This window comes from Lipophrys pholis, assembly GCF_963383615.2.
Source record: "Lipophrys pholis genome assembly, chromosome: 20".
NCBI classification, from domain to species: Eukaryota; Metazoa; Chordata; class Actinopteri; order Blenniiformes; family Blenniidae; genus Lipophrys; species Lipophrys pholis.
In genome coordinates, this window is record NC_137648.1 from 15611349 (window position 1) to 15631438 (window position 20090).

Sequence of the window (20090 nt, forward strand, 5' to 3'; positions counted from 1 at the left end):
GTGAATTCCAAGTGAAAGCTGGGTGCCCTGTGCATCGACACTGAAGAGGAGAAGAAGTCTGCACTCGTTATAACACGCCAGTTGCACTGACACAGGTGAGTGACGATCAGTCTGTGTAGTATTTTGTGTCTCTATTAAAGCTGCTTGTTTGTCGTGATGAATACAAGCAGGTATGATGTTTGTCATTCGTCCAATCAACCAAATGAAGAATAATTTTATTTTAGTAAAATATATTTTCCCTATGGCTACATAAACTGCATCAGAACTCGCATTTGTTTTTAAATGTATTTTTCTAATCTAATCTTGCCTCATTTTTACATTGAAGTCTATTATAAATGTAACCAGGAGGTAAAATTAGGATTATTTCCTTTATATTATGGCCATTTTGGTATGTAGTCGGTGGGCAATTCAGAAACTACATTCCTTTTATGCTTATGTCCTGTATAGAAATGTAAGATATTAACCACAAAAAGATTGTTTTGTACACAATAAGGAACTGCTGCAAATCACGTCCTTATACGACAGTATTTTTTGCATATTTTCCATTCAGTAGGCATCCAATAGTGCATCATACAATATGGTCATAGAACATAATGAATCACAGTCAGACTGGTCATATGAATGACAATATTTTTTTATTTTTATGAGTAAGTGATTTCTGATGCAGCCATTCCTCAGACATTTAAGTACAGTATTTTGATTGTGGTATTGCAGTAGTGATTATGTTTGACTACATGCTGACCAGCACCAGATCATCATCAGAAAGTAAACGATGAAGATATATACTATTTCTTAAAGTAGTGCGATTTTTAATCGTATTAAAATGTGCCGAGCTGAGGAAAAACAATCTACATTTTTTTTAAATGTAAGTGAATTGTACATGTTGAAGTGAGCAGAGTGCTGCTGTGTTCTCCCTTCAGCCGGGCGCACACGCTCACCGTGCGGGAATGTGCGCATGATAACAATTACTTAACGAGGTGCCACGTGAGTGACGCAACGTGAGACGCACAGGAGCTCGAGAGACACTTTCCCCTGCGAGCGTCAGACCTTCACTTGACACACCTGACGTCTCCACGCAGCGCAGGTGAGACGGACCAGCAACTGCGGGAGGGAATAAAACCACAAACACACACAGGTATGCCTGTTAATCTTATTTATTTATTATTTTCTGTTATTTCTAACAGCAATATTTGTTATTCTACTGTTATTCTACTACATTAATGCCATAATAAGAATTTATCCTAACCTTATTTCCAAATGCCCTTTAAGAAGAACCTTAAAGCTCCTGAAAAAACTGATAAATGTATGTATGTGTTTTCATCCAGCATATTTACAGTGTGTGAAGCTCTTTATCAGCAACCAGGAGAACTGGTGGGGCAACATGCCATGTTGCTCTATGAGACAAAAAGAAAACAGCCCACAGATAAAAAGCAACGTTTGCTGCCATGTCTGTTTCTTACACAAGTGTCATGTTTTGTTTTGGTTGTCTTTCTCTTTGTGCCTTTACATGGAACAGTGAGAGCGAGAATGTGAATCGTGTCAGGTGTTCAGATGCTGCACCTTAATTCTCTTTGTTCGGAAACAAAAGCTTGGCCTTTGTGTACAGTTAAACCTGTAAGCGGAAACCTTCGTCACGTTGCTGCAGAACCATCGAAACGAGATGGATGAATTCAGCTTTCTTATTCATTTATCATCTTCTGTTGAAAGTCAAACAAATCCTCAAAACAACTTGCTACCCTTTTTAAAATCATTTCTCATAAAATGTCAGTTAAAGGAAAAACCCTCCAAACTGGACCTAAATGTAGAATAGTTAATGTGGTTTAAAATTTCATTTCAAAAAAGAAATCTGACATTCCAACTTTTTCCTCTTGCAACTTTTTTTTTCTTTCAAGCATTAAATGATTTATATTACAAGTGCATTATTGTGGGACATGTGTCAGACTCAAAGACCAGTCAAAGAAAGATTTAAAAATGTACATTATGATCTCATGTCACGCAAGTAAAACCAAGACTTATCTACCTTTGTAGCAGTTAAGCTGGGAATAATGCGCTAAGACATTAGTTAACCATTTGTATTGTAAAATAATCTAAAAGAAATAATCAGAGCCCCCCTTTTTTATTTATGGAGGTTTGGTTTTTCTGTTCAAAAACAGATTCAGAACTTGTCCCAAACTTTCAAGAATTTTTTATTTTTTTTTAATTCATTCATTGCAGACATGTGAAACCGTGTCCAATCACATATACACACTGATGCACCTATATCCATATATTCCATATACACAAACATACATATCTACATATATATATATATATATATATATATATATATATATATATATATAAACCCCTTGATGATATTATAATTAAATTTATTTCATGAAAATTTATTTCATGAAAACATGTTTTTACAAAATAGATAATCTATATTCGAGTATACCCACACATTCTTATATACATACATACGTCATATATTTCATTAACATGCCTGAAAACCACAGTGATAGAATAGAATTGACTTTATTGATCCTTCACAGGAATTTCAGCAGCTTAAAACACACAGACGCACATTAGTAACAATATAACACAGTTAAGTAAAAGCAACAACAAATATATACACATTTTATATACGCACATATACAGATTACAACAGGGCAGGCCACAATCTGGATGGCCTGAGGCAACATCCCATCAGTGTGCTTGACATTTAGCTCACAGCAAAAAAAAAACAAATTTTATAAAGGACATTTATTCATAGTTTTCCGAGTCTGTCTCTGTCTGTCTTTCCCCCTGAGACGCTGGAATCAACAGAACAACCATCCCCAGCCTGTGATTGGTTCTTTGGTGACCCTCTTTCTGGTGGGAATACATTGTTCGGTTCCTCTGCAGGAATCATGGCGGCTGTCTGTCTTCTCCTGCTGCTGCTGCCTCTGATCTCAGCCCAGACGTATCGCTGGGGTCCCTGTCCTAACCCACCGGTGCAGCCCGGCTTCAACCTCCAGCAGGTAACGCAATACATAAAGAGGCGTGTGAACCCGGCACCCAGTGAGCTACCCAGAATGAACGGCTTGTTTCCGTCGACAGTACCTGGGCAGATGGTACGAGATCGAGAAGCTCCCCGCCTCCTTCGAGAGAGGAAAGTGCATCGAGGCAAACTATGCGGTCAGGGGTGACGGTACCATCCGAGTGCTGAACTCTCAGTTCTAGTGAGTACTGAAGGACTCTGACGCAGTTCACCGTCAAGTCCAAGGAGAATATCCGGACGGGGAATCATGACACTCTGGAGGCCGCCATTTTGGTTATTGTTCACCCACTGTTGACTTTTCTGAAAAGTTGCTTTCTCCGAGCACCGTTGTCGTGTAAACAGACACACGGAACGCTACAAAGGTTTTCCATTTTCACTTGAAGCGTTTAAACGAGGCCTGAAGTGTTTCCCATCGTCTCACACAAAGTTGTTCATACTCCTCCTTTCTTCACCCGTCATTTCATACTTGTACATCAGTTTTATTTTGAAGCAGCTAAACTTCGTCAATTTCCCTCTGAATATATATAAACATTTTTACGTCTTTGGAAAGATCATACTTTTTTTTTTTTAACATTTACAGGGAAATGCTGTGAGTCATTTTATCATATCAGCGTTTGTTAATGAATAACTGAATAAAATGCTCATTATTTTTAATGATATTTCTCTGATTTTATTTAATTTCTCAGCAAAGACAAGGTGCGCACGGCAGAGGGCACAGCGATAGTTACTGACCCACGAGAAGCAGCCAAACTTGGAGTCGGCTTTTCATATTGTAAGTATAATGTTGGGTTTCTGCGTCACCTTTAGCAGAACTGCGACTCTCCGCTGAACTCGTCTGAACTCATCCCGTTTAAGCGCAACACATAAACCTCAGACTGACGATATCGGCTGATGCGTGACACAGGAGCCTCAGTTTATTTATAAGGCGCAGCGACAATGAGTCTGTCTGTCAGTGAAAGCCGTCCTTTATCATTCATGTTCATCCCACTGCGTCTCCAGACATGTTTTTTCTTAGCGACGCTGGGAAACAGCATCACAGGGACAGATGACGAGGTTTTCTTACGGTCAACATCCCATAGCATCGGTATGCCGATGACGCCTGCATTTATGTGACTGTTGACTTGAAGGAAAATGTGTTTGTGCACAGAGTGTCTGCAATAAGAGTTAAGATGAGACGTCGCTCAACAAAGAATCATTATTAGACTGAACATTCCACTTTTTTTTCCATCGAGAACACAAACCAACAAGTTTAAAGAGTCCTTGTGTGCTTCAGAATTGATTTTAAGGATCTTTTACTGGCTTCTGAAGCTCATATCTCACTCTTACCCATTTGTCAGATTTGCTTTTATCATATGAACCCAATGGAGTCCTTGTTTGTTTTTTGGAGTGGCCTTCTATTTGCCTGAAGACTTGAGGCACCGCAGAGAGAGCGTTGATCCACTGTTCATATCCAGCCTGGCTTTTTGTTCAACTGCAAGTTTTAGGTCATGGTGATGTGAAATATCCCGGTTCGAGTCCGACTGGGCTTTTCTGCCTCGAGGTTGAATTTCTCCCTCCCCTGCTTTTCTCCTTTACTGAGGTGAACTCTGTATTGACAGCAGGTCTGTCATGAGTGTGTTTGTCCTGTGATGGACTAGTGACCTGTCCAGGGTGTAAACTCTCTTTGCCCATTCTTAGCTGGGATCAATTTCAGAATAAAACCAGCATATAAGGTGGCTATATTGAAGTTTTTAACAATTTTGTATTTATTGTAGTTATCTATATATATATTTTTTTTTTACAGCTTATTTTTTACAGTTTTGTTTTACTCGTGACCATAGTTTTTTTTTTGTTCTAATTTTTCATCGATTCCTATTATTTCAGAACACTCATCCACGTCATTGTTGACTGATTTAAAATGTTCTATTTATCCTTGCTGTGATATTTCCCTTACCTTTGTGATTATGTGTGTACTTATACTTTGCGGTTTTTATTGTGACTAACACTGTTTTTCATTCTGCTCTCATGAAAAGTGCCTGATAAATCAGGTTTTATCGATTCATTGATATGCAGCCCCACTTTTAATCACATACTGCGTCAACTTGCCAGTGCCTCCACTGTTCAAACTCTGCCTCTGACATTGTTGTTGTCTTCTCTTTCTTGTTGCTCGCAGTTTCTCCGTACAGCCCGTACTGGGTGCTGACCACCGACTACACCAGCATGAGTGTGGTCTACTCCTGCACCGACGTTCTCCGCCTGTTCCACATCGACTTCGCTTGGATTCTCGGGCGCTCGCGCTTCATACCTCAGGAGACGGTGCAACACGCGAAGCAGCTGCTGGTGAGAGAAGGAGTCGACGTTTTCAGGATGAAGGCTACGGACCAGACGGGCTGCAAGGACGACTAGAGACTCATCAGGTCGTTCAGCCGTCCTGCTCAGACCAGTTTATCCTGTTCCCGCCTCTTAAATGATGCAGTGTAATAGAAATGTATTATTTTTCAACACTTTTTTTATAATTCAGATGATCAACATTTTATTATTCTGATCACAGCCTGCACCATTACATATAAACATGAAGGAACAAAATCTAATATATAACCTTTTAAATTTGTAATACTGCATTTTGCAATATTAAGTAATGAAGTCTGTAAAGCATCAACAAGCAAATCTAATAGTTTATTCAAAATGACTTATTCCAGTCAATAGCACTGTTTTGCTCTGGGTGATGGAAAAAAAACTAAACTTTTCTGTAATAACGTTTGTGTATATTAAAGATTTGTTAAAGAAAAGGGTTTTGGTTGCTTTTTTTTTTCAACAGCAGAACTGTAATGCAGAAGCTGGGAGGTCGGAGTTACAGAAAAAGTAAAGCAGGTGATCGTATTTACAATGGAAGCGAACATGCTGACAAAGGTGAAGAACACCTGATTAATCTGTCATTTCCTGATAGATTTATTCAACTCAAGAGGAACATTTTTTAAAACATGAAAGAGGTAAATGTTTGGCCACTTTGCTCAAAATCTTTTTTTTACAAAATTTACAAACTATCTTGATAAAATCAGTGCAGACGTTGGGAAAATTGTGGCAACTCTGTAAATTAAATATGTGCATCATACGTACGCTGCCTGCTTCAGTTTAACTTTGTTGTTTGGACTCATTAATCTTTATGTAGAAACAGTGGAACACTAATTCTCTAAGAGTTTTGCTCTTCATATAAATTCATGTATGGATCCTAAAGCTCCCGGTTACTTTACACACAAAGTACTTCATCATCAGGACAGATGATGAGTTCAGGTTTTGTCCAGTCGACTAAAAATCAAACTCACTAATTGAGTTTGCTGCTCTAGTCAGTGCAGAGCGCATGCAGCCGCACAGATCAACTCATTTTACACCAGCTGGAAATATCTGGAGGGGGAAAAAAAAAAAAAAAAGAGCCACCTTCGGTAAATACTTGACAGTGTAATGTGGGTGAGACTTCAGTGTGTGTGTGTGAGAGAGAGAGAGAGTCGGAGGTCGTCCGGCTCTTCCTCTGCTGAGCCCCCATCACACCACAGACCACAGCGGACCAGCACAGCACCAGCAGCGTCGCTCTGCACGGCTTCACAAACCCTCCACAGGTAAACATCTGCAAGATTCTCCGAAAAGCATGATATTATCGTGTTGCTTGTGAGTGACTGCGTCTGTTTTGGTCCAGATAAACTAAACTAAACTGAGACTTTTGTTCATTTAGGACTGAAGGATGAAGCTGTTGGTGTGGCTCGGCGTTCTCCTCTGTGTCTCCGCCTCTAATCTGAGTGGTGAGTTTCTCCAATTCAATCTCTGAATTAGAACTAATTTTCACGAGTGTTTTACTGAACTCAGTTGGATGAACATAAAGTTTGATGCATGTGCGTGTAGAAATGTTTCTCTCAGTGGCTCGTGTGAAGTGACAGTGCTGCATCTATAGGGACGTATTTGTTTTGTGTACAAAGACGAGTCTGTCCGAGTGTCTGCAATGAAATCCGCCTGGTTTAGACGTGTGTGTGTGTGTGTGTGTGTGTGTGTGTGTGTGTGTGTGTGTGTGTGTGTGTGTGTGTGTGTGTGTGTGTGTGTGTGTGTGTGTGTGTGTGTGTGTGTGTGTGTGTGTGTGCAAAAGGGTCAGCAATAATATTTGAGGAGGAAGCAGGTATCCTTACAGTCCGCTGGGAAAAAGCTCACTTTCCACTCTCCCGTTCCTGAATCCCGTCTTTGTGTACAGACAGCTAAGGAATGCTGCTCGGGAATGTTAACTTTTTTTTTCTCCCCCTCTCCTCCTCCTCCTCCTCCTCCTCCTCTCTTTCTCCACCTTACAGAGGCCAGAGTCATCCCCGAAGGAGGTACCGTGTCACACAAACAACACTTAACGTCTCCTCGAACCCACGTCCACACAAACATACAATTTACATATTAAATAATGTTCTCTAGATGTTGGCATCTGAATTACTAACGGGAGAAGCAATTAAATACATTTGATTTCTGGCCTGTGGGATAGCACCTTTAAACAGAAACTGAATTAGTTCTATTGTTAAAAGCAAAGAAAAATAGATAAATAAATCCTTTATGGATTTCTTTATTATGCAGGCTTAGAAAATACAATTACATTCATTGAGAATCTTTTGTCTCCTCTGTCTGCATACTTGGACCTTCTGGCGGGCCAGCTTTGGACCCACAAGCCCGGCCTTAAAACAAACTTGCATTATACAGAGAACTCTTCTCAGAGATTCAAAATGGAAAACAAACATGTGTTGTTTGTCTTCAGCCAAATTTGATTTTCTGACAATAAAACATTGTTGATGTAAGGGTCAACTGCAGTACTGAATGCCCCCAGGTGCTTTATTTTAATACCAAGTTTTGATTAATAAGTGAACCTTTTAGTGACCACATCTGATAGCTTCTGCATTTGTTTATGTTTTCTTCTTGACTAACAATGACAACCTGAAGGAAATACCAGAATATAGCTAAAAATGTTGTGCTATTAATAGAGATTGATGGTTTATTAATTGTATTTTTGTTGTATAAACAATACTGTTGTCTGATATTTGCTAAAATGTAAAATGTTTGTCGTAATAAATTAAATCCATTTACCATTTCTACCATTCAAGGTGTTCTCTCATAAAACGATTGGTTTATCTTCTCCTCGCGATTTGATGAGTTCATCCAATCACTCATACGTTTTTTAACAATCCTCTCGGTTGCTGTTTATTGTTTTTCTTTGAGAGCGATGGAAGCACATTCCTTAAGTGTCCTAACAGACAAGAAGAGTTATAATCCTGCACACTATCTCACTGTAAAGTCATGAAGAAAAACACTTTCATGGTGTATTGACATGGTTCCCTTGACCATAAATTCTCTTCTTAGACTATTTCGGCTGAATTTCTTTTACAAATTACATCTCAGTTAAAATGAATGGAATCGACTTTGATTCAAGCTTGAGACTCCTCATAGGGCACTAAATAAAATATGTGTAAATTTAACATTTGAACTCCAAAATGTTGACGAAGGATATTCCTTCATGACTTTAAAGTCATTTTAAAGATTCAGCATTACGTTCCAGCCCTACAATCAAATATCATGTGACTTCTCTTCCAACCGATCCACAGCCAGCCAACATTAACACGGCTCATTATTCAATTGGATTACTACTATTAATGCTTCACATTTCATCCTCTCCCCGCCTGCTTTGTGTTTTTTAGTTCCCTACGATGAGCGTCCAGCTGTTCCCTACTGGCCCTACTCCACCTCCGACTTCTGGAACTACGTTGAATACTTCAGATCCATCGGAGCCTACAACCAAATCAACGAGATGGCCCGGGCCTTCTTTGCCCACCAGCACCTGGGAGACACGCTGGGCTACGAGACCAACGCAGGGCACGAACACTGAAGGGGTAGATGAAGTAGAAGAAGGACAAAACAGGAAATGGGATCATCCAAGTAAATAAAGAAAAATAAAAATAAAAAAATAAAAAAAGCAATGCATTTAATTACTTTAATTGAAGGGAGAGATTATAAAGGAAATTAGGTGAATAAGAGGAAGTGCATACAAAGGTCTTTCTCAAAGGTTGTAGCACGGTCTGTATACTTATAGAAAATACAGTTAGCACAAATAGTCTTGTAGCACTTCGTAATATCTTCATATAAATGACCATGAATAAATAAAACATTTCTGAAAAATTTAAGTTCTTGGTTTTTTTCATGACATGGACCAATGGATGCATAGATGGATGAATGGATGGATGGATGGATGGAATTTTATTTGTTAAATGTACTTTCCTTACTTTTCTCTCTCTATTTAAATCACTTTTTTAAAATTCGTTTTTAAACAAGTATACAAGAAAAACAGATAACGAATGAATGCATGATTTCATCTGATACCATGTATGTGCGGAGTAAAGATACATTGACAACAGAAAAGGAAATACACAAGCAAATCCGATACAGTTGAAAAAACAAATGCTTCTTCTTCTGACCTACTTTTTGTACTGACAATAAATTATTGTAACAGCTTTTCTCTGCAATGCCCGGTTAACCTTCATTTTCTGGATTTCCATCCTATACCTACTATTAGTGTGGAAACATAAAACAGAAACAAGTGAGAAAAAGCAAAGTTAAGCCACTGCAAATAGTTGGAAACTTTTGAACCACAATGTTCCTGAACTGAACTGTGAATAGTGGAAAAACTCACAATAATAAACAAACTAATAAAATATATATTTTGGAGGTAAAAATAAACAAATAATTCTGGGCAGGACAGTACTATAACTCACGAACAGAGCGGAACCATTGCGGGAGAAGCCGGAACGGGAGCAGATTAGTGTTGCACACAGTTGTTTTGTTTACCTCCGGTGTATCGAGCCGAAAGCTGAAACATCCTGAAAAGACGAAACACTGCTGAATTATTACCGGCACAACATGAAACCAGCCGTGGACGAGATGTTCCCGGAGGGAGCTGGCCCGTACGTGGATCTGGACGAGGTTGGTGAAGACATTTTAAAGCGGAATTTACTAATAGCATGATGCTAACTAGCTTGCTAATGGCTAACGCTGAGGAGCGTGTAAACAAAACTTTGTAGAAACAGAAAATATGTTTATTTGACTAGATTAATCAATTCAAACTACTAGTAGTTGCCTTTTTTAATCATGAAGGCACACTCAACCAATCCAATGTTTAACACGCATTCGTGTTGTTTATTGTAAAATCTGCACCTCAGACCTTCTACTGTCTGCTGTCATTGTTAAGCTTCCCAACCTGTTTAATTTATTATCATTTGTTGTTGCTATTGATCCAGGAAACATTTTAAAAAGGAAACACCAAAACATGTCTTATTGCCTCTGTCTTGACATCAACAAGTAATCATCAAGCTTCTGCGGAGAACTGAGACGTTTCCCTGTATTTGTAGCATATATACTACATGCACATGTATTTGTAGTATTTGTATTTATAGCTCCTCTGTTTCTCTTGTGATGTCATTATTGTCAGTGGTCACACATGCACCGTAATAACTGTGCTCACTGTTCTGCAGACCTTGCTTCAAATAAGCTGCTGCATGATCTGAAATGTCCCCTTGGTGTGAATAATAAAGGAATGTTTAAGCTGATGTAATGACTTTATGGTTTAGTTACAACTCTATTTGTATTGGTGGAGACAACATAAATTAATATAGAAAAATAAATGTTATTTTTTTGTTAACCAATAAACAGCTTGAGTGTAACAGTGGTGTGATATCAATATCATACTTGACTTGCATGCATGGTTGTGATTATCTTCTATCTTGAACCCAATCAGAGTTAAAGTACAACAGCACTACCGCTCCACTAAACAAATAGATTAAACCAGGTACTGAATCAGGTGTACAGAATGCAATCATTTCTCATTAAATTTTTTTTACCTATATAGAGGGGGTTAACACACTTGCTATCATATGATGTTTTATAACACAGTTAGTGTTAGCACACACAGTTTGCCTGATAAATGTATATTTCCTTTCTTTTAATACCTTATCCTGATTTGTTATTTATTTAAAATGACCTTACTGTGGTCATATTTATGCTGTAAGCCGAATTGTACTGCTGTGTGTTGACAGGCAGGGGGCAGCAGCGGCCTGCTGATGGACCTGGCAGCCAATGAAAAAGCAGTTCACTCAGATTTCTTTAATGGTAAGACACAGATTTCTGCATACTCAAGTAGGCACATTTGCACATGCTGTGGAGGAGTGTTTGTTCATTGCCTCAGGCATCAGGCATCTGTTCTTTAAACGTGACTTCAAAAATGAGGAGAAAGCATGTAGAGTTGAACTGAAAACTGGCAAGAAAATCCTTAGATAATTGTCTCATGACTCTGACATATAAGGCCAATTAGCATGGTGAATTGCTCCACAAGAAGGAGCAAAAAGATGCTCATTGGTCCATTTAATGGTCACATTTGGTGGAAGAGATGGCGTTGAGCATATAAAAGCCCTCTAGTGCCCTCGGGCTGTAAGTTTGGCCAGTTAAAGAAAGGCAGATATTGCAGTTGTGTTCTGTGTGGGTGCTTTATTACGCCCTCATTAATGTAGATATGAGGGATTTTTGTAATAAATGACTTTTTATATGCAATAAGAAAGTAGATGTTAATATTAGTGTGGTGTTTCTCACCACGTCAATACATAGTTCTGACATCTTTCTTCTCCAGCACACTTGTTTTTAATCGATTCTTAGTTATCAGGCTTCTGCAGAGCTTCATGGTTCATTTGAAAAGCATGCAGGGACACGTCTGAAACATGCAGGGGGATGGATTTAGGGATTAGCAGCCACCTGGTGAACATACTTAGATGTTTGTAAGGACCACTTCTTTCTAAAACTTGTTGAGGTAAAGCTAAGTACAAAGCTTAGAAATTCCTACTCATGTAGGTGCAGGAACCTGCAGATGTAAGATGCGTTAATTTGATTTTCCTGAACGGCCACTGAGGAGAATGCAGATTATTGCCAGTTTCTCCTTCTTTACAGTCATTTCTCACATTAACCTGTAAGACTCTCTATATCTTCCCCGTAAATACCCGTTTACACGCGGGCGCGTGTAAAACACAGGCAGAAGATGCACTAAAAACACCCAGCTAATCGCTTTTCCGTCTTGCAGCGCTGGCTCCCGGCAGAACACTTGAGGCTCAGCAGCACATGACCTAGAAAGAAAAGAGCTGATTGTTAAAAAGATGGAGAGAAGTGGAGGGGGGTAAAATGAGAGCAGAGGAGGACGGTAAAATGAGTTTATAGCTGCTGTCAGACTGAAACTCAGCGGGATACCTCGCCAGTCAGCTGCTTTAAAACCCACACACACACATGGCAGTCCTTTAGATCACTGAGGTTGTTAAGCCTGCTCAAACTGAGTCCCCTCCAGCTAATAATGTGTGCTCTCTAAGTATTGTGATACTTGGCTCTGCTCAGAAGTAGCAACGGATGATGGTTGCACACGTTTAAAAAAAAAAAGGGGGAAAAAAAGGGGGGGACACATCTTCACTACCCATAACAGGAGTTATGAATGTTTGAAAGTGTCTCATTTTGTTGAACCGGGGTCAAATATTGGTATGCACAAGCTACCACCTCGAGGCACAAGGCAAAAACTCTCAATGCACAAGCGACTTCGGGAAATGGACCCGTCGATTCAAAAATTACTTGTCTTGTTAGCACATATGACTGCACATGCACCCAAACACGTCACGCATCGCATTACAAGCAGAGACTTAGCAGATAAGATTCAAATGAGTGAGTGCATTGAGATCCAGTGCAGAGCTGATGTGAGCTTGAGTTAACATCACTATTTCAGCAAAAGCTTGTTTGTAATCGTCAGTTGTCTTAGTTTCTCCATGTAGCAACTCTTAATTTTAGGCTTGATTGCTGGTAAAACAATTGCAGTCATCCAAAAGGTCAGTGATTAAGAGGTCAGTCCTGCAGTGTTCAGGTGACATAATCCAGATTTGATTCCAGTGACGCTGCCCTTTAAAGGGGGTTTGTAGCCATGATGGTTTAAGGTCAACTCAACAGTGTGAAGCACTGTTGAGTTCAACCAACGTTTGAGTACAGGACTTACGTGACGAGTTTGTCATGCCATGAAAATACAGAGGAAGTTTGAAAAGGATGGAAGTGGTTTCTCTGTCAACTCGATGGAAATAAACCCAGCCTTTACCTTCAGTTCAGTGGAAGCAGATCTTACGGGGTCATTGTTGTGATGAGAACGTCATAGACTATTCAAGTCTAAATACTTGAGTTGATTGTGGTCAAGCGTTGCTCCTGTGGACTGATCGTATGCTCTTTGTTCATTAAGTGAGAGAACTTCTCTCAAACTTTTCATCTTGCTATTTTAAAACTTCTGCACTGCTGCATGGGCACGACTGTCTGATGACTCAACAGCCCCCTCTAGGGTGGGCGGCTGCATGACATTTGAGCAGTCTTGTATTTAAATAAAACGCTTATTGACTTCACCAACTTCTATTTCCGAATAACTTCTGGAAGACATTTAAGTGTTTAACCGACTAACTGTGCTCCTCCTTTGTCCAAATACATAACATTTTCCCCCTCGATTGATGTGTGCACATTCACCAATGACCCTGATACTCGAAGCGAAACCCTAGTTGTACAGTAAATACACAGTAACATCTGTGGCTCAGGTGGGGGAGCAGGTTGTCTTCCAGTCCGATGACCAGTTGTTGATGACTGGATCACTATTGGTGTGAACAACATTTGAAAATACTGCACAGTGGAGCTAGAAAATGTCATGATAGTATATTTACTTCAAGTATGTTTGAAGTGATCACCGACGAGAAAATTATAACACTACAACAACGAAAAAAATCCATGTTTCAATGGTCTTCTTTGGCATCCTGGCCTGAAATACAGGGATCAAGGCCGAGTTCACGTATTCTAAAGTATTTTCAGATTTCCATGTTCTCCTACTAAAACTGCTGTCAAGAGCCATATCTGGAAGCTGGGTGCAGCTGTTTGTCCTCTAGCGCGAGAGTACCGTCATATCCTCTCCACGCTAAAGTTCTCTGAGGATTCTTTGACAACAAAAACTTCATTGTCAAAATTGTTGCACCAATTAGACTGGATTTCGCCCAAAACCAGGGATGCCGGCAGTAGAGCAAAGATTGTGAGGGTAATTACAATTTCAGGGTGTTCTGATGCCTCCCTTCCTCTGCGTAATTGGTGATCACCTTTATGCCAATATATCTACATATATCTATATATACATCTAAATGTATATATATATATATATATATATATATATATATATATATATATATATATATATAAAAAAAAGATTCCATTTGGCCAAGTTGAAACAGGAGATAAACACAAAAAGATCTTTATTAAAAAAGCCCCAAATTTTGCATTAGTAATTTGCATTAGTTCTGTGTTTAAAAAAAAAAAATCTTTATAGGCTCAAACTAATGACATTCACACATGAGACATACACCTAAGTGCAGCAAGTCAGCGACAGTGTTAACTTGCTGTTACAGTGAAATCCATTAATGCCAGCTTTTCTATCTGGTTGCCCAGAAAATGGGTTGTAGGTAATTACCTTGTGTCAGTGTACAATATCGATACATCTAATATCTACAATGTACACTCACTGCTAAAGAAAAAAGTCACTTGAATCACCTTTTCTTTCCCATTCTCACACTCGCTCTGTAGTAGTTGAACAGGTATTCCTAATAAAAAGGCCAATGAGTGTATATCAAAAGAAATCTTTGAATTTGTTCGAAATCAAAAAACTACATTACAGAAATGAGGGATAAGGAGTCGTATCCCTTCATGCCCGAGTGGCTTTAACGTTTTACTCTTACATTTAAATTTGAAAATATCTGTGTGCAGCTAAAGGCCAAACTGTCACTAATTTTAGAAAATGCAGTAATGTCTCGTCCCGGCAAAACAAACGCGAAGTTTCTGCAGACTGCTATGAAAAGTCATGCGTGGACTTTGGATACGTGAACAAATTGACATGACAGAGTGTAAAAACAGTGTCTATTGTTCGAGTGGCCGCAGAAGAGTTTACATGCATTAGGACTATGCCAACAGTGACTTGCTTCTGATATGGGGTAATACGCGCAGACAGTTTGAAAGGTCAGTGGGCAGTTTGCGTCCACTCACAGGTTCTCATGTGAGGACGACGGCTGTTAACGTGGCGGAGGGAGAGTCGGTTGGCGGGGGTAATGTAACTGGATTGCATCAGCGACCAAAGGAAGCAGCACGGGTAATCAGGGATTGTTCAACTTTTGATAAACCAAACGGTCAAGAGTTGGGAGCGCAACCCAGCTGTAGTGGAGTGAACTCTGTGGAGATTGTGTGACATCAACATTTATTTTAGTTTCTGGATATTCGTTGGCTCTATCCCAGATACACAATGTCCCATCTTGACTATATATAAACTGCACCGAGACTCAGTAAAGTACATTTACTAAGTGGTTTCTCTTGGTGTTCAAATGTTGACTTCAAAATCTGTAGTGTTTACACGTATTACTTTACATTAGTAATCTCTACCTCGCACATAAACCCACTCAGGCCGCCGTTTGCTAGTGAAAACGCATCGTCTTCGTGTTTTCTTTGTGGCGTGGAAGCCGTGAAAGAGGAGACGGACAGAGTTGTCGAGTCGTTTTTTTTCTTTATTGCTTCACACAAAGTAGGACAGTAGACCTGTCAAGCATTTTTCGTGACATCGCCGCACTTCCTCCTTTAACACCTACCGCATCACCAACACCCACCCTCAACACGTCACCGACACACCCGCTCCACTCTGAATGAGAGAACCTCCCTCAGGCTGCACCACGGTGGAAAGGTTTTGCGTTTACACTGCAACGTTTTGGAAACGATGTCCATTTACATGTGAATGGCAGCAAAGCTGAAAACGATGTAGTATCAATGTTGGGCCACTCGAGGGTGCTGATGTTTGTTTTTGGAATGAAACCACATGCACGTGTACATAGAACAATACATAGAACAATACGCTATGAGCCTGCGCGGTAGCAGCGCTTCACAAAAGTTGTGCTTTCCCTTGTTTACGTAGAGACAGGGTTGGAACGTTTTTGTAAAGTTCATCCTTCAGAGTTGTACTCAAAAAGTTACGCAACAAAGGTTTTTCCATTTTCACCTGAAAATGTCGTGTAAATTGGGCCTCAAACTTGAGGTAACATATCATTTATGCCTTTTTTGGAACGTTTTCGTCTTGATTAATGCAAAAGCAACACCTCATGAACTGAAAGTGCCCTGGCGTTGTGCCAGATTTGCGGGGCCTCCCACTGGGCAGTCGTGGTGGTACGCCGCAAAACCCAAGCAGGCTGCATCGCTTTAACCCGCTAAATATCCCATTAAAGCCGCCAACTCTGCAACGTCTGGAGTTGTGCTCGCCACACGTGGCTTCAAACTGGAAATGGCTCCAGATCCCTCCTGACCAGCCGGGCACTGGTGGAATTGAAACGGGACGTTTGCTGATTGCCAGTCAACACACTCTGACTTGTTTAGAAAAGGATGTGCTCGGTGTCGGGGCGTGTTGAAAAAATGTCCCGGAGCAAGGGGCGCGAACAAAGACTCTCGTAAAAGTCCTCTAATAAAGCCGCCTGTAGCCAAACAGTCATCTGAGCATGGGAGCGGAGGAGAACCAGCAGCGTCCTTTCATGTTGGCAACCACCTGCAGGGTTGACTCTCTGCATTATTGATTCGCCGGTCAATCATTTTGTCATTTATTAGATCGACGTGTTTGCTTATCAAGGGTTAAGGGAATGCCCCTTCTGGTGTATCTGAACCGAGGCTTTTCAAAATGTGACCGAACGAATCGGTCTTTGATACACTTAAAAAAACAAAAAAATAGCGCCATGGTTTTCATTTATTTATTTATTTTCTTTTAAATTGACTCGATGAGTCACTGCAGACGAGAGCGTCTGTAATTGTCGTGTTTGAGCGAGCAGACGAGGAAAAACAAAGCGAATTGTATTCCAGTATCATCATTATCTTTCGTGTGACAACTGTTCCTTGTCTTAAACGCCGGCATACGTAGGAGGTACATATGCACTTTCTGGGTGTTTGGCGGCATCCAAAGAACAAAGTAAGAAAAAAGGGGGGGGGATGAAAGCACCCACACCTTAGCATATGCTACATGAGGTTTTTCACTCATCTTAAGTGAGGATTCCAAAAAGTCTTTCTGCGTAGAACAATTAGCGGTGAATGTAGGTGTAGGTTGGAAAACGGCCACAGTTATTTTAAAGCCATTGTTTACTTTCTTTCTTTCTTTCGTATTCTCTCCCGCCGCAGACTTTGAGGATCTGTTCGACGACGACGACCTGCAGTGACGGCGGCCCTCCGAAGACCCACGGAAATCTGTGAACGTGTACATAAAAGGAAAAATGGGCTTATTCCCCCAGTCTTTTGTACAGCCTCTCTTGTATAAGCCCCTCAGCACCGCACTGAAATAAAGTCTCTTTTGTTTTTACGGAAGCCAACAAAATGAACCAGGTGTGTGTGAATTCTGTGGATCCCTCACATTCCAGCTTTGGAGAAAATTATGAGTATGGTTTTGCCGGCGTCGTGTTCCAATCTGCTCGCGGCCGGATTGCAGGTTTGCAGGCTCTGCGAAACACCTGTTTTAGCATACGTAATTATATACAGCATACAGTGTTAACATGACCACTAAATGGTCACCCGGGGCATGATGGGACAGGAAAGAGGCTGACAAATGCGTGGAAATCCTAAGTGAACTGAAAAAGTGAAGTCTTTGGCTGCAAATGTTTAAAAACTCGATCCGCAATAAATGTTTTTGGGCAAGCAGGAAGTCGGTTTATTTGACAGGTAAAAAGGCGATTTTTCGTTTGATTCAGCTTTTCTTACTGACTGTGAAATGAGCTGTGAGGTTTTTCTATTAGAACAAATCCAGTTTTAATACATTCAATGTTCCCGGAGGTGATGCCGGTTTTGCACACGCTCGCTGAATGCGTATAAAAACGACATCCAAACGACTTCAGTAAGCATCGATTCAGTGAAATCACACTGTTTTAAGTTGTAGGCCGTTTCTACTAGTTTCCTTCACAGATGAATAAAGCGGCGTGGAAATAATGCAACAGGCCACAGGACGACCCCCACATGTGGTTGTGAGCTGTGGCTGATAATCTGCGGCTGGAGCGGCCTCTCACGTGATTTTGGAGTTCAGCTGCAAGATTTATCTCCCATTCAGCTTCCGGGGTAAATCTTCTGTCAGCTGTCAATGCCAATGTTGTTCTGTACTGTTGACTCTGGTTTGGTGGATTACATGGCTCGGGTCTAAAAGACGTATTAGAAATGGAACTATTTTTGGCAGTATTTGGAAAACCTATTAAAAAATACACAACAGCCATGACACCTCCTCCTCATGGTAGTTACCGCGCCACTCCCATATTCTGGAGCAACTCTGATTAACTGCTCTGTGGGGGCGGGTGCTGTTGCGCCTGATTTCTTTCCAGAAATGCTCTTCACCCAAGAGTAGCATCTCCTGAAGGTGTTACTGCGTCAGTGCGGCGATCACTAAGGCGCTCTCTGCATCTTGACCCAACAATCCATGACTTAGAAGCAGAATCTGCACTCTGAACGTAGCGTTCCTCCACATATAAGACGAGAGGTGTCTGTTCTGGACTGTCTGGGCAGAAATGATCAGGCGAATCTGTAAAAGACTGCCTTTGGTTCCTACGTCTGTGACATGTCCCACTTACATCAAACCTGAAGCAGTTCAGTTTTGCAGCCTATCATTAGATGGAGTGAAACTGTTTTTCGGTGTTTCACACATTTAATGGTCATTGTACCACACTCTGTGCTGAAGTGGTTCGTTCTCTTGCCTTACTATAATATAGATACTAGAATAACCCCGATTTGAATCCTGGCCTTTTGAGTGCTCTCTGTGATTGGCTGTTCTCTCTGTACTCCCACAGTCCAGAAACACTCAAACTTGCCCGTAGATGGCAGTGAGTATGTCTGTTTTCTTTCTGTATTTGCCCTGTGTGTCCAGTCCACCATGTACCATGGCTTTGCCCATAGTCAATTGGAGCTGAAGTCCCACGACTTCAAGTTGGATAATTTGTTGAACATTGATTAATGCACTATGAGCTCTGAACACTTCTGAAACACAGTTGATCTGTGCACAAACCCTAGAACTGTCTTTATGTTAAATGTGCTACCAATGCTACAAAATTCCAAACCAAAACTCAGAAAAAAAGAAGAAAATTCTACATAAATCAAAAAAAAAAACGAACCCTGATGCTGGTCTGGACAAAAGCTAATCACAGTGTGGTGTGAGTCTTCAGTCATAAACAATGACATTGCATCATGAATCTCAGTCTTTTCCACTGAATTTGTGGATTTGAGATTCCACTGTGTGTGTGTGTGTGTGTGTGTGTGTGTGTGTGTGTGTGTGTGTGTGTGTGTGTGTGTGTGTGTGTGTGTGTGTGTGTGTGTGTGTGTGTGTGTGTGTGTGTGTGTGTGTGTGTGTGTGTGTGTGTGTGTGTGTGTGTGTGTGTGTTGTGAGGCTGGCATGCCTGAACACAGTTAAACTAAGGGGGAAACTGTAGATTATCAAATTCCTCATGTGTAGACCAGCTGTGCCTCTGTGTGTGTGTGTGTGTGTGTGTGTGTGTGTGTGTGTGTGTGTGTGTGTGTGTGAGAGAGAGTGTGTGTTGACGTTTAGACAGAAGCTGCGGTTTGGACCACACTGAGAAATGCTTATGTGGCACCTTAAAAAAAAAAAAAAAAAACTCCCCTGTACTACTGCCTCCTGTTTTCTCTCCTCTGTCCTCACTGACAGTTGTTTTGTTTACTCAGGAGTTGCCGTTGCTTCCCGAATTGCCAGAGATTTCTGGCAATCAACCTTTCAGGGTTAACTACCAGTCATGAGGTGCCTCAAATTTAACAATTACCACTCAAAGCAACTTCCTTCGCCCCTGTTTTCCACGTCCTCATCACTGCCTCGAGCCCTCCCACCGTCCCTCCCGTCCTGCCTTTAATTAGGGGGCCTCTGATTGGTTGAAACTTCCAGCCAATCAGCCTCTGGTTGAGGTGGCCCTTGACCCCTCAGGTGGTATTATGTGCCTTT

General features: G+C 40.7%; 3 protein-coding genes across 7 annotated transcripts; all 3 read left to right on the forward strand.

Moving 5' to 3' along the window:
* The first annotated feature begins 29 nt into the window (after positions 1-29).
* On the forward strand, positions 30-6135 carry apodb (apolipoprotein Db). 5 transcript variants are annotated; one of them, XM_080489795.1, is made up of 7 exons: positions 40-95; positions 921-1135; positions 2887-3002; positions 3082-3203; positions 3709-3794; positions 5175-5418; positions 5823-6135. In XM_080489795.1, the coding sequence occupies exons 3-6, from the start codon at positions 2892-2894 to the stop codon at positions 5405-5407; spliced, it is 552 nt and encodes a 183-aa protein (XP_080345921.1). In that variant the 5' UTR covers positions 40-95; positions 921-1135; positions 2887-2891; the 3' UTR covers positions 5408-5418; positions 5823-6135. The 5 variants fall into 5 exon arrangements, with proteins under 5 accessions (XP_080345918.1, XP_080345921.1, XP_080345922.1 ...); XM_080489796.1 differs by having other exon boundaries at positions 5820-6134; XM_080489792.1 differs by lacking the exon at positions 5823-6135 and having other exon boundaries at positions 30-95; positions 5175-5793.
* A 341-nt stretch (positions 6136-6476) lies between these two features.
* On the forward strand, positions 6477-9034 carry otos (otospiralin). Its single transcript, XM_080490032.1, has 4 exons — positions 6477-6615; positions 6729-6795; positions 7330-7353; positions 8710-9034. The coding sequence occupies exons 2-4, from the start codon at positions 6738-6740 to the stop codon at positions 8895-8897; spliced, it is 270 nt and encodes an 89-aa protein (XP_080346158.1). The 5' UTR covers positions 6477-6615; positions 6729-6737; the 3' UTR covers positions 8898-9034.
* A 776-nt stretch (positions 9035-9810) lies between these two features.
* cops9 (COP9 signalosome subunit 9) lies at positions 9811-19238 on the forward strand. The gene is made up of 3 exons (XM_080489414.1): positions 9811-9988; positions 11098-11170; positions 17291-19238. The coding sequence occupies exons 1-3, from the start codon at positions 9926-9928 to the stop codon at positions 17326-17328; spliced, it is 174 nt and encodes a 57-aa protein (XP_080345540.1). The 5' UTR covers positions 9811-9925; the 3' UTR covers positions 17329-19238.
* Positions 19239-20090: the final 852 nt, after the last annotated feature.